The sequence below is a fragment of the Acipenser ruthenus genome, chromosome 16 (genome assembly GCF_902713425.1).
Source record: "Acipenser ruthenus chromosome 16, fAciRut3.2 maternal haplotype, whole genome shotgun sequence".
In the NCBI taxonomy this organism is placed as follows: domain Eukaryota; kingdom Metazoa; phylum Chordata; class Actinopteri; order Acipenseriformes; family Acipenseridae; genus Acipenser; species Acipenser ruthenus.
Window position 1 is genome coordinate 7379938 of NC_081204.1, and position 14145 is coordinate 7394082.

Consider the following 14145-nt stretch of genomic DNA (forward strand, 5'->3'; position numbering starts at 1 on the left):
ATACCTACAATTAGAGTGAATAACAATACCTTGCTGGTGTAACCACGTTCTCTGTCAAAAACATCTCTCTCACTCTCTTAATTTTACATGACAGACTGACTTGCAAACAAATTCAGCAAATCACCTTCCTGCCATTTACACTTGGCGTGAATGATTTAATTTGTCTCTGTTTTAGTAAAGTCTAGCAAATATAGACAGCTGGTGCTGAAAAACAATCTAAACAGTGTAAACACTGCCTGAGTCCATGAGATCTGTATAGTTGAGGGAAAAACATGTTTTTTTTTTACCCCCTCAGTATTTTAAATAAATAATAATAAAAAAAAATTAGCAACACAACAAAGCTAACATTAGACAAATAAATCACATCTTATTTTTAATATTTCCTAACTTAAGCATCTTAAAATTGTCATGTATTTCTTGTCCCAGGACAAATCATGTCTACTTAGCCCAATTTAATAATCAACCAATCAAAAACATTTTGTGAACATTACAGTTTCTTCCAAACTCAACAAAAATACATCATGAAAAATAAAAAGAAAGTATCAAACAAATCTATTTAAAAAACACCAAACACATTCCCACCAGTAAGTAAACAACACGCTTGTTTTTCTCAGTTTTCTCTACAGGCTAAAGTGAGCCAAGCTGTCCTTTTAAACTGTTCTGCCTGACTAACCCTTTAACTGGTTGATAAAAATTAACCAATAACAATGATAAAATGCTACATAAAGGATATATAAAGCCTTTTTCTTTCCCAGGACAAATTAAATTGTCAAGTTTTACACAAGAAAGGTACCAAAATTGCAGAATCAATCATATTGACAAACCTGACAAACTCCATTTAGCTGCTACCGTAAACAGACTGCTGGGCCATGAAGCTCTAATAAGCCTTGCTGTAGCGTCTTTAGCTTCCTCAGGATACAGACAGATTGCGCAAGGGTGCTCCCGGGCTGACAAGATGCAAAACTATCCAATCAACCACGCCCTTCTCCACCAATCACAACCAGCCCCTAAACATAATCAATTCAAATGCCCCACACAATGGGCCTCCTCTTTCCAGTGACTGCAGGTGAAATAATGCCTTTGTGTGGGGCCCTTGAAAGAAACTACAGTTGATTGCAGTTAACCCTTTGACCCGCAGAGCTTGCGACTGTGCTATTGAAACAATTGGAGGCAGAGAAAAAAAATCTCCCCTTAATTAAAACAACAGATAATACTCTGTTAAACCCACAGAAAAAAAGGGATGAATCATTCTTATCTGTTTCTATTGTTCTGCTAAAGGGATGTGTTGCAAGAGAAACTATTATAAGTTTGTGGAACAAAGTCTGGAGGAAATCTAATGTAGGATCAGCAGGGATTAAAGTAATATTGTCATTTATTTCTCTTTAGAAAAATAAATGTTTACAACTATATGTATGTGTATTAAAATGGAAACTAAGAATTGAATTTTGGATTGATGAGACTTGATGGAATTGATACAGTGGGATTCTACAGTATTTGTTACACACTCGAACGGATTGTTTAGCAGTTTTTAGCACAAATTTATAAACAAATAAAATGAAAACAATTAATTTGGGAATTAGGGAGCAATTTGAACGTTTTAAAAACAGGATTTCATTTTAATCGTGATTTAATATTATAAGTATAAAAACATGTACTACATTTTTTTTTGTTTGTTTGTTTTGTTTTCGTAAACTGACATTTTGCATTTAAATGTAGATCATGTTGGAGCAGTATCCTCTAGAATCTGCATTATATAGACAAAAACACCCCCCCCCTGCCCCCTACTGGTGGATTCTGCATAACAAAGGTTAGAGAGTTAAGAATACAAATTGACAAGGCAATGTAACATGTTATTGAATGAATTACTATTATTAAAAGGACTTATTATTGAATGACAAAAAATGTTGTTAAACTGATAACTATTAAAAAAAATACACAGTATATTCTGTAAAGGCAAATACCTTCAACAGCTTTCTTTTTATTTTGTTTTAGCTCAGTGAACTGTACACGTTTTTAGAAAAGATTAAATGTGCTGTACCAATAAATATTGAAATTCTGTTCATTTTACTGTATAAAATGTAGAAGCCTTCAGAAGCTATTTGGTGCAAAAGTCACGTTTACTGTAATTACAATATGTTATAAAATATATGCCACCTGTACTTGAAAGCATACTCTTTTTTAGTGTTGCTCACAAAAAAAGCTTCACTGCCAAACTATATATCTTTGCTTGTCTAGCAGAACAACCTGTATTACTGTTGGGCATCTTGCCTCCTTTAACTCACTGTCTCCTGGGGAGCATGTCGGCATATTTTCAATAAAACACCTTCTTAGCAGTAATGGGCCACTGTTCTCATTTCAATGGTCCCTAAGGCTTCGTGATATATTTAGCAGGCATACTGTTCAAGTTTTCTTTCTGGCATTTGCTGTATAGATGCTAGCACACAAAGAGGAATCTATTTTCTCTTCAACTGGTACTCCTATGTAACATTATATTTTGGCTTTTTTTTTTTTTTTTCTTAAATCACGTGGTACAGTGTTTTGATAATTTGCAGATTATAACACCTCAACAAAACTGCTATACAAAGTGTATATTTGCTACTTGTATTTACAAAAAAAATAACAACTGTCTGACTTCTAACCAATTCATTTTTTATATGTTTCAGACACTTATTATTTTAACACAGTTTATGGCAAAGTTGCATACCTTCAATTTAGTATACGAAACTAACTCACTCTAAGGAAGTTCACTGGAGATGAAAAGAAAATGCATTGTTCATCAAACTAGTACTTGGTATTCAAGTGTATACACAACTCTAATTTAACAAAAAGTCAAAGAGGGCTAGGAACAGGTGTGTATTATAGCAAACAATAAACACAGGCTCCTACGCAGATGGCTAACTCACAGAACAATAGACATCTTTTCACAGCAGATCTGCTTCACTGATTCCATAACAGTAGCTTTTAACCACATTTAGAGGGATGGCATCTATGACCCACCTTCTAATCTCTCAACCACAAACTCCAACATTCCATCAAATGCACGCTAGAAGAAGAAAATACTGTAAGCTGTAAGTAACTTGTTGTCTGCAAGCCCCCCCGACCCCAAACTTTTGTTTTTACAAACGTCCTTTCATGCTTGAAATCAAATGTGGTTTTTCACTGTGTCCCGCATGTGATTGTCAGGGAAAGTATTCCTCTTCGTACATCACCATGTGAAGCAACATGAAGAATATTCAACTAACCAAAAGTTTCCTGTTGAAAAATGCCAACATATCTTGAAATGTGTTATGTTTGCTTCTTATGAAGACTTCTGTGGTTTTAGCAGTTAGTCAAAACAGGATACTATTTACTTTTAAAATTCATTAAATCCAGTACAAAACCAATCTTCACAAGTTTTATTTGCAACCAGAAAATTGTGGGTGGGGGAATTCTATAGTTTATTTTTCAACTTCTCTTTATGAATATCATAACATGCTATATTTAGACAGTAAGTTCTTAGAACATTTGAATAACGTGGGCAAACAAATGTGAATAATGCACTGTTACATGCTGTTTTCTCTGCAAAGCTTACAGCCCTATTAAATAAAACTAAACAAATTACCCACTAAAGAGATTTTGCTCACTTTCATTCTTTTAAACTGCTATAACTATTTTACAAGGACAGAGCCTTTCAATGCTATGATGACATCATATTGGAATTTAAATAAAACTGTGTGCCACAGATAGTGTGCTAATGTGTGGTACTAAAGAACCCTGCCATTCATGATTTCCATGTATTATTAGATTCATGCTTTCACTGATTTTTAAATATGGCATTTTCACTGGCAGTTAACTTTGCACTACACTTGCTTCAGCCTACAATATGAATATCAACTGACTAAACTATAGTGCAATTTTGTCAACATCAGTTAATACTAATTAGTAAACAAAAACGGTTAAAAATGGTGAATGATTGCCATAATTTGAAACATACACACACAAGTCTATCATAATAAAGTAATATTAGCACCAGCACATTAAAACTGCTTTAATACATGGCTGTTCTTTTTCATTTTCAATTTCCTTCAGTTTAGGACAGTTCTGATTTGCAATCAGCCATAGTCTAAACCACACACATCTGCTGTTAACCTGCATCTAGCATTAGTTAAATATGCACAGCACTACTTGATTAGCCTGTTTGAAATGTTGCCAAAGCCTGAAAAATACTAGCTCAATTGAATGTTGTTTTGTGTTCTTTAATGTTGTGTTTTGATGAAAGGCTTGACAGGTTACACAATGAAGTGAATTAAAACAAATGTTATTAGTGTTTACATTCCCCACCAAAATTACAAATATTAAAATATTACTCAACTGATTTGATTAAGTATATAAAACCCTGTTATTTAAATCAGCAAACTCTTTTTGAGAACTGTGGAAGGTTGTGTTGTATGCTTTTTTCCTTAGTGGCATACACTTCAAACTGTACTGGACCGCAAATTGCATCTTATAAAACTTTATCTAAAAGCACAATGCTATCATGTTATGTTACTAGTCTGCAACACATTTGCCACCCAGCAAACTACAAGGAAAAAGAAAACAGCAGGTCAACAGATGTCTACCAAAATACTGCATTCTCTGAATGTGTAACAAAGAATGGCTTTTTTTTTTTTTTTTTTTGCTAAGACTGGAATTCTTAATGTCAAGTGCTTGACAAAAGCATATATATTATATATATATATATATATATATATATATATATATATATATATATATATATATATATATATATAAGGCTATTTTTTAAATTTATTTTCAAACATAAAAATGTATATGCCCATGTCTGAAAGAAACATCATGCCATATCCAATTATAAAAAAAGGTTAAATGCCCCAAAACAGCAGGCAGGCTGAACTGAAAATATATATATATATTTTTTTTACATTTTTACAATATGACAAGAAAACCAAACTGTATAAAATGTCCTGATCTTTAGTTAGACAACCATGCTTCGTCTGTGATATGTTGATTATCACTCCTGAAGCTAGCTTAACTGTTATGACTTATGGTATCATCCCTGTTTGCAAGGCAATTATCAAATGGCACACATTTACAGGATTTAAATAATAATAATAATAATAATAATAATAATAATAATAATAATAATAATAATAATAATAATAATAATAATTTTAATTACTTGTGTTTTAAAATAGTTAAACATCATATACTTTATTAAGTAAAGAATATCTATCAATCCAAGAGGGAAAAGCCTCTCTTTCTATTTTTGTGTTTTCATTTATTTATTTTCTTAAAAGAAACACAACATTATTTTCACAGAGATTGAAAGCATTTGGTTTGAGTTTTAGCACAATTAAAACTGCATGTGTAAATCAGACTCTCAGTGGAGGGCAGATTAAAACCGTGTGATTGTTTAAAATCATGCTCTTTATTTACAGCCCTAATTCCAGCGCCGTCCACACCTTCAGCGCACATCCCATAAAGACTGCAGCAGCCTCATTGTCTTGCTATCTCAGCTGGCTTTCCTGCCTGGGCACTGTGCCAAGCAGGCTGGACTGCCCCCTCATTGTCACTTCTACAGTGTGCTGCTTGCACCAACTGCTGTTATTCTGGGTTTCAGGACATTTTCTAACCACTGGATGGGCTCCAGTACTGTGCACTAATGAGTTGCAGATTGGAGCACTTTGGTGTACATGTGTCAGGACAATGCCTTGGTCTATAACAAAAACAGTAGTTTAAAAAACGCAGCCAACTCCACACTGACAGAAAAAGTGCCCTCTGCAAAAAAATAAGTGTTTAACTTTAAATGATCCCCAGCTAATATGGGAAATAGAAAAAATATCTTCCCTTGAGCTCTGAGCACCCTCTCTGAAACCCCAGACAAAGAAAGTTACTTATAAAAAATAATAATTAAGTTGCTTTTATTTGTCTCAGTTTTACAAAAAAAGGGGTCTTAATATCTCAGTGATGTTCAGTAGTAGTATGGAGGACAGTATAAAGGGAGCTTTGAAAGGTCTGAAGCTAGATTCTTTGGTTTTGTTTTTTAGCTGGAGGTAAACTTAATTTCCTATGCTTGCAAGTACAATGCAGGAAACAAAATGAGCAAATACTGGTTTGTTGAAGTCAACATCACAACAAAAAAGATTATAGACAGTTCAAAGGAAATGTAACCTTACTTTAAATTTCCGCAGCATTACATTCCGATTTGGTTAGCTTGTGAGCATATTCTAGAACAAAATCCAGGTTCAGTGCGTTCACAAATAAACAATTACCTAAAAACACGTATAAAGTACGTGCAATAAAAAAAAATCTGAGCCCATTAGAAAAAGCTAGTTCACAATAGTATGCATTTTCTTAAAAAAATATAACTAGAGTAACAGAGGACAGAAACATTCATTAAAATGCCCAGTACAAATCTGTAACACTGAATAACACATATTTTTGTTTTACCAATAAAAGCCTTAATGTGAGAGTGCAGACATTTGAACCAGCGTCAAACCTCAACCAAGCTGTTGCTTTAACTAGTTTTATCTAGGCATTAAGCTGATGATTGTGGAACCATGTTGACACAACATCTTCAACCCAGCTGCACATCACATAATCCACTCTAGGTGGCAGGAACCTTCCCATGATTCCTAGCACAGTTGCATAGTTAAACGCCCTAGCTTCTCAGCAATGCTACAAACGAGACTAATTTTTTCCGCAGCGCTAGTAGACTATCAGCAAGGGTCCAACAGTGTTGTTTCTAATTACCTATTTCTTCACTCTCGATCCTGTGGCTCTCATAATTAGTTACCTGGGGCTGCAATCCAATTTGAAGTGATGACAAGAAAGTGATCCATGAAAAAGTAATAAGTTAAATCCAATTTCAGACTGCCTCTAATTAAATGCACATGGAACTAATGACTCAAACCCTACCATTTCAGTGATAATAGTAATTAGCAAGGTGGGAGTCGCTCTCTCTTGTTCAGCGTTGTAGGTGTAAACCACGAGGTAAAGTGGCAGGGACACTCTTAATTACATGTGTCATTTTGTCAGCAATTTACTCACTTTTGACCAGTCAAGTATGTTTAGCTTTCCTCTGCTTCCGCAGCAGCTGCTATCATGTTTAGTACACTAAAATGCTTCAAACAAAAGCATATGAGGCGGCAAACTAAAGTGCTCCACACAGTTTTGACCACTGAAACCACCCTCTTTGAAAACAAAACCAGAACATAATTTTGAACTGTAGCATGGATTCATATTTGGAGGATAACTGCTTAGAAAATAAATAAATATTATTTTTATTGTATTAATTTGTTTGGTAGCATTTTATGGGTTTTTTTTTTCGTGTACTCTTGGCAGATTCTCCACCAACAGCAGTAATCAGTATAAACAGCAATACCACCTGCTGGACATTTAAATCCTTACAGCTCAATCTGTCATTCAGAACAGTAGTGCTCAAACTTTTTATAAGCTGCCGCCCCCCCCTTAGAAGCATACATTTTGTTGCGCCCCCACCCCCGTTGACATTTTACATTTTAACAGGCGTTTGTTTTTCGGATTTATTGTAAATGGTGTATTTGTTCCTAGATTTAAAACCACAAAAAGTCCAGATTTAGCTAAATACATACATGTTAACAAACACATTCTAACAAGTTTTCAAAATTGTACTTTCAGATATAATTTATAAATGTTAAAAACGTGTATTGTAAATTCAACATTTAAAACCAGTCTATAAATCTTTTTTTTTAATTTTTTTTTATTATTTTTATTTTCTTTCTACACTTGGCGTGTCAACATTTAGTTAACATTTCAAACAAGTAAATACGTGAAAAAAAATGCATGTAACTTAAATTACCTATTTATTTATTTAATTATTTATTTTGGTGGTGGTTCAAGATTTACATAACAGATCAATCTGAAAAACACTATCGTTCAGCAATTAAATCTGAAAAAAAAAATCTGGGTTTTCACAAAATAAATATTTATTTTGCCAACTAAATTTGAAGCTAAAATGTTCAAGTGGTTTTTTTTGGCATTGCATGCTGCAGAGCTGCCCTTACACTCCGAGAGCCAATGTCTCCGCTTCCCCGCCTCCTCTGTATACTACAATGCCCCAAAAAATTATACATTTCAAAACTTTTAAGAATGTGTTTGTTAACATTTATGTATTAAGCTAAATCAGAATTTTTTTTTGGTTAAATCTAGGAAAAAATACACCATTTACAATAAATCTGAGGAAAAACACCTAAAATATAAATACGTGGAAGCCGTCATTTTGGCTCTGTTCACTGCAGTTTCACACTTGCCACTACAAACCTCATTTCTCCAGTTCTACAAATCCTAGAGTGATCGTCAACGGCTCATTTGAAAGGTAATAACTTGGACTAATTAGCTGTCATTTATGTATTTATTTAAAATGTTCTATCCTTTAAAAAAAACAGTCTGAATTTTTACAAAACTTTAGTCATAGTTGTGCCCCCCTTACATTTTCCAATGTTTAGCTCAATGGCTGCAAGGAACACAAGAAGTAATCCTGCAGTAAGTTAATGCTTCCAGTTTGATATCTCAATGCAAATTATATATATATATATATATATATATATATATATATATATATAGATAGATAGATAGATAGATAGATAGATAGATAGATAGATAGATAGATAGATAGATAGATATATATATAAATATAAATTTATAGCGCACACAAAATATTAATATTATAGTTTGTTAGATTTTTTAAAAAGACATAGCGATCTATGCAAGAAATTGGATGTGTGTGTGTGTGTGTGTGTGTGTATATATCACTAATTGAGATTATATGAGGTTAAGAGTTGCAAAACTATACTAAAAAACAGAAGTACATTTTTAAACTGGGAGGGCAAGTTAGTGATAGTATTAGTTTTGTCTCATCACATCCTTATGGACTGATCCTTTTTTGTACTTTGATCTTTTTGTTGTAGATATCACAACTTTATATTGCTCATCCTTTTGTTCTTACTTGGCTGTTTCTGTACATGTGAAATTATTTGATCAGATATGATGGTAGATAGTCCACACCACAGCTGTATTTATCCACTCATGAACCTCTGAGAACCACATTTCCAGCACTGTGCAAATACTGTGAGTTTGTTGCATATGTATCAATTATACATCTATTCCTTTCAAAGCTTTTATCATAGAAATGCATCGGAAGTGAGCATTTAGTACACATTTTTTCTAATTTGTGGAATTTCTAACATTAATTTGACAAAGACAGTTCAAACCAGTCTGAATAAATAATGAGGTATCAGTGTGCTTGTCTCTGTTCCCAACCTTTTTGTAAGTGACAGATGTACAAACGATTCCAATGATTAAACTTGACTTCATTAGTTAATTGTCCAGCAAACTAATTTATGATATGAGAGTACATCTGTACACATATTTTTAATGTATCACCCAGTTCCAACCAATACAGCAACATAACCTAAACGAAGACAAAGAAATGAAGTCAATGAGCTTTGTATAGAATTATGTTTATTTCCTAATGCAGTACTTCCTTATTTTACTAAATTAGTTAAAAACACTTAACAGAATAATTACATACTATGAAACTGGGCTGCATGTTCAATTTAGGATTTACTTAGATGCTATACAGAACTCGTATGTTTCATAAGCTACACAGAGAGAAAAAAAAGACTAGGTTTTCTTTTCAATAGCTGAGTGACAGGTTGGGCGAGCTCTCTGTATACATTAATAAATTAGAATTTTAATTTTGTCTTTGTCTGCAGGAGATGGTCTAGTACTTTAATATGTACCAACAACTGGCTGTGTAGAGGAATCAGCTACGTGGCCTCCACTGTTGACCTCTGCTACACAATTCCCAGCCTGACTAGGGAAACTCTTTAGTTTGATCCTTTCAACTTATTTGAATCCTGACAAATAAGCTCACAACTGAAAGGTCAACACAGTCATATTTCTTCCTCTGGAGCTAGTCTTAAAACATCTGCACAACAAAGAGCTTCTTTCAGTACCTGACATTGGACCTAGCTGGTACAATACCTCATTAAAAACACTCCCTATGGGAAAGGGGTATTAAATATTATATGCACCAGGCTGTGGTATTAATTACAAAATACCCTGCAGACATGTTTATATTTATACACCAACATACAATCCTTATGTTCTAATATTGCCATACATAATGCTTTGCAGGCACCACATCTGAGCATTTTGAGTGGGCTTTTTTTTCAAATCTGTGAACATACAAATACATACATATTACATATACTGTGGCTGTAAATATTTTAGTATTGCAGTTGTAAAAGTGTGACTGTGATTTTAATCCTGACCTTAAAGATGTATTTTACTATAGGTACAACAATGGTATTTGCACCTCTGTTTATTTCAATGTGTTAGCCTCTCCGTTAACCCAGTCTAGAAATCCCTGCTCCACTCCATAGCACCCCCTATAGGTGGTGCACTCAAGTACACACCGGTTAATGATGCACCCATTTTTATCAATTTCCTTGTTTTCACTTCCTATTTGGAATAATGATTTTTAGTTCCCAAATGAAAGTGAATGAACTCTACTGTGGACAACAGAGACCCAGATCTCAGATCTCAGCTGGACTAGTAACAGAGAAATTCAAATTCACAGATCACAAATGTACAGTGGATTTTCATCACATCATCTCATTACTAGCTATAAAATCAACATGCCAGTATTATATACAGACAGAAGTGGAAGTCTTCACTCAGCTGCAATTTGAAAGTTGCTGTGTACCAAAATCAAATTTGAGTCCTTGGTGACATTCATTTTGTTTATGCATTGTTCTCTATCTTTTGCTTATTTCCTCCTCAGTAGACAGCATGTTCAAATTTAGTTTACTCTGGGTTTGTTTCAGGCATTTGCATTTCAATGTTAGAAATTCAAATGTAGCTCACAATTAATACAAACCATACATACAGTATTGCAGAATATAAGGCTGATCGGGCAAAGTGGAACTTGGGGTTCACTTGCTTTTCTTTTATGAAAGGAATTTCCTGCATGGTCACTTCCTGTTCTACAGTATACACCTCTGCTTTTACAACACTATTTTATACCCTGCTCTCTTGCAATGTTCTGTATTTTACATCTTAGCAATATAAGTGTTGGTATTGCTTTACTTGATTTCCTGTTTATGTGCTTGCTCTAGTACATGTTGTATTAATAGAACAGATGCAGAAGACAAATTAAAAAAAAAAAAAGTCAGTGTTTGGCATTTTATGCTTTCCGTAGAAGAAAGCACAGCATACATTGACAAAACTGTTGAGTTATCAACTCTTTATTGCGAAAGAGAGTAAAACCTTTTTAGCAGGAATAAACGTGATTGTACCTGTTGAGCTGTCTGCTTGTCATTCCCTTTGGGTGACTTCAGTCCAGAGCCTTGCTGTTGTTGCTGATGCAGCAGGAGCTGTCGTGCAACTTGAAGAGCCTGAACAAAAAAAAAAAATGAAGAACTTTTAATATTTTGTTTGGACCACAAATACTTCCAGTGTTTATTGCCTTTTAACATAACAGATGTTACCAAAATAACAACTTGGTCTAGGCTGTTGATATTTATTAAAAACAGCTCGCACCGTGTTGTGTGCAAAACAGACAATTTTCCATCACCATTTCCTTATAGTATCGTATGATACAATAGTTTCCACTAATCAGACAAAACCGTATTTGGTCAAGTGGAAACGACTTCTAAAAGATTAAAAATAAACTACAATTTTAAAATGTACATATTTGATAGGAAATACACTGTACTTTGTAATGGCATTGCAGATAGAAAGAGTTGAATTGCTTATTTAATATTACTGTTTGTCTTTTTACAATTGACAACAGAACTACACCAAGCATGATGAAACAATTACAACTTTTCTAGGCAATAAAAAGATGAACATTTATCAATAGAAATGTATTAATTTACATAGGTACTATAATATTAAAACTTATTAGACCTTACATACAGCATCTTCAAAAAATCATTATTTTCTTCAATCACATAACAACAACAAAAAAAAGCTTTGTGTTCTGATTATCTGGGACATGGACATGGCCTACTCAATGGAAAACAAAACAAAGTGCAGTCACATGTTTATTGCTCCAGCTACTCCCTTTTCCTTCGATAAATAATCAAACATGCCTTCCAGATTAAACAAAACCAAGGAGCCTTGGAAACAGAATGGTCATCAGAAAGACACAGATACCAAGAAAAGCAACCTACTGTTCCCACAGTGAGTTACAAAGCTCACACCTACACCAGTACAACATCTGAGTAAATAACGAGTCATTCTTTCCATGTTGCACATGTGATGCCTCCCACTATTAAACAAATAGTCCGAGACAGATACAAACATTGTTATACAATGGAGGTTCTTTTTTTCATTACTGAGGAGCTGCCAGTTACCATCAAACCTGTTGACATGCAAAACCAAAGAGGAAAGAAAAACAATATTTTACTGGTATCCATGCTCTAAAAGTAGCGGATTCTTTTAGGTGGGAAGTATCAGTAGCCACCAACTACAAAACTACAATAATATCAAGAAATTATTATCACACTCCAACCACCAGGGATTCATGATTAAAGGGTTCAACCAAACAGATGAAACTAAATCTTAATGCAAGGTTCATAATGGATTTTTAAAAACAAACAAGTCCCTTTTATACTACAGATGGGCTACTGTCTGAATGTGTATGTGCAAATATGTCATTGGTACTTGTTACCCTATTTCCACCAAATGCTTTATTTTAAATATTTCACCTGGACATCGGCCATTTCATTTTCAAACTTGTTTTGTAATGACCTACTTAAAAGCAGTCAAGTTGTGAAAGGCACCTTAAGTTATGAAAATAAATAGTAATTGTAAAGACAGATAAAAATCTGCCAGTTTTACGTCTTCGAAATGAAACTATTAAAATTAGAAAAAGAACACTGAAGGGGAAAATCCCACAGCACAGCCTGTAAAAGGGGCTATTTTATGTGGTTGTCACTACTGGACAATATGAGTTTTCTACACCTACATACAACCAAGAAATTAAAGAATTCAGGCCTTCCAGACAACCCAAAACTTCACCTAATTATAGAAAATATAAAGTCTAATATTTAAAATGGGTCCTATTTATAATACAAATAAATATATATATATATATATATATATATATATATATATATATATATATATATATATATATATATATATATATATATATGTGTATCTTAATTTAAGAGCAAACACATTGAATTATTTCACAAATAATCCTACAGCCGAACTGAGAAATAGAACTTTCCAATACATCAGATGGTCTATAGCCTGCTTTTACACATAACTAAATATATTGACAGATAGAGAAGCTAAATTGGTTTAGCAAAAACTAAGGAAGTACTTCCACAAATCACTGCTATCGTATAGCTGAACATGAATCTGAACCTGTGCCTGACTGGACAACAAAAAAATAAAGTGAGTGAGGGCTTTACCAGGCGCTGTTGCCTCTAAACCTCTGCTGCCGTGCTGTAGCCGTGTTCTGGCTGTTTCTGTGAAGTGGAGGTTGAAGAATGGTAAAAAGATGTTTGAATAAACAGGAAGTATTGTATAGCTGAAGCACACACTCAATTGAAAATGTACTGGAACACTGCCCTTTGTAGTCAACTACAGGAGGCCTGCCTTCCTACTCGCATACATCTGCTGGTACAGTGAAAAGGACATTATTTATTACCCCTCAATGCTGCAGCAACAAAGTCGCCGAGTTCACTATCCTGAAAAATAAAATATTGCAGCTAATTACCAGAGGGCAAGCCTAAGCCATTTCCCAGGAGACAACAAACCTATCCCCAATCCATGCATTTTAACAATGTTTAACAGGGGTGGAAGACATGTTGTGTTTCAATCCAACAAGAATAAGCCCATCGATTATATAGATAATGGTAATTTGAAATAATATAACCAGGCCATATTCAATGAAAGTTCTGTGAGACGACGTATTGTTGTTGTGGCAACATGCTGCTGGGACTGAGAGACTGATTTGTTGTTTAGCACAAAGTCGCTGGCTGTCTATCATTGTGGGTGCTAATGCTGTGCTAAAATAACTCATTGTGAGCTGTCACTGGGATGTTTACATAGCACCCACTCTTTTCTTCATACAAGGATTTTTTC

General features: G+C 34.0%; 1 protein-coding gene across 12 annotated transcripts in view; it reads right to left on the bottom strand.

Annotated features, from left to right (window-relative positions):
- LOC117411997 (forkhead box protein P1-like) overlaps positions 1 to 14145 on the bottom strand; it is a 165780-nt gene that overhangs the window by 47180 nt on the left and 104455 nt on the right. For 11 of the 12 annotated variants that reach the window (XM_034019917.3, XM_058988650.1, XM_058988648.1 and 8 more), the window contains one exon: positions 11340 to 11438. In XM_034019917.3, coding sequence (XP_033875808.1) covers positions 11340 to 11438 — 99 coding nt within the window. Of the gene's footprint in view, positions 1 to 824; positions 939 to 11339; positions 11439 to 14145 lie in introns of those variants that run through there. The other variant, XM_058988655.1, reaches the window with a different exon arrangement.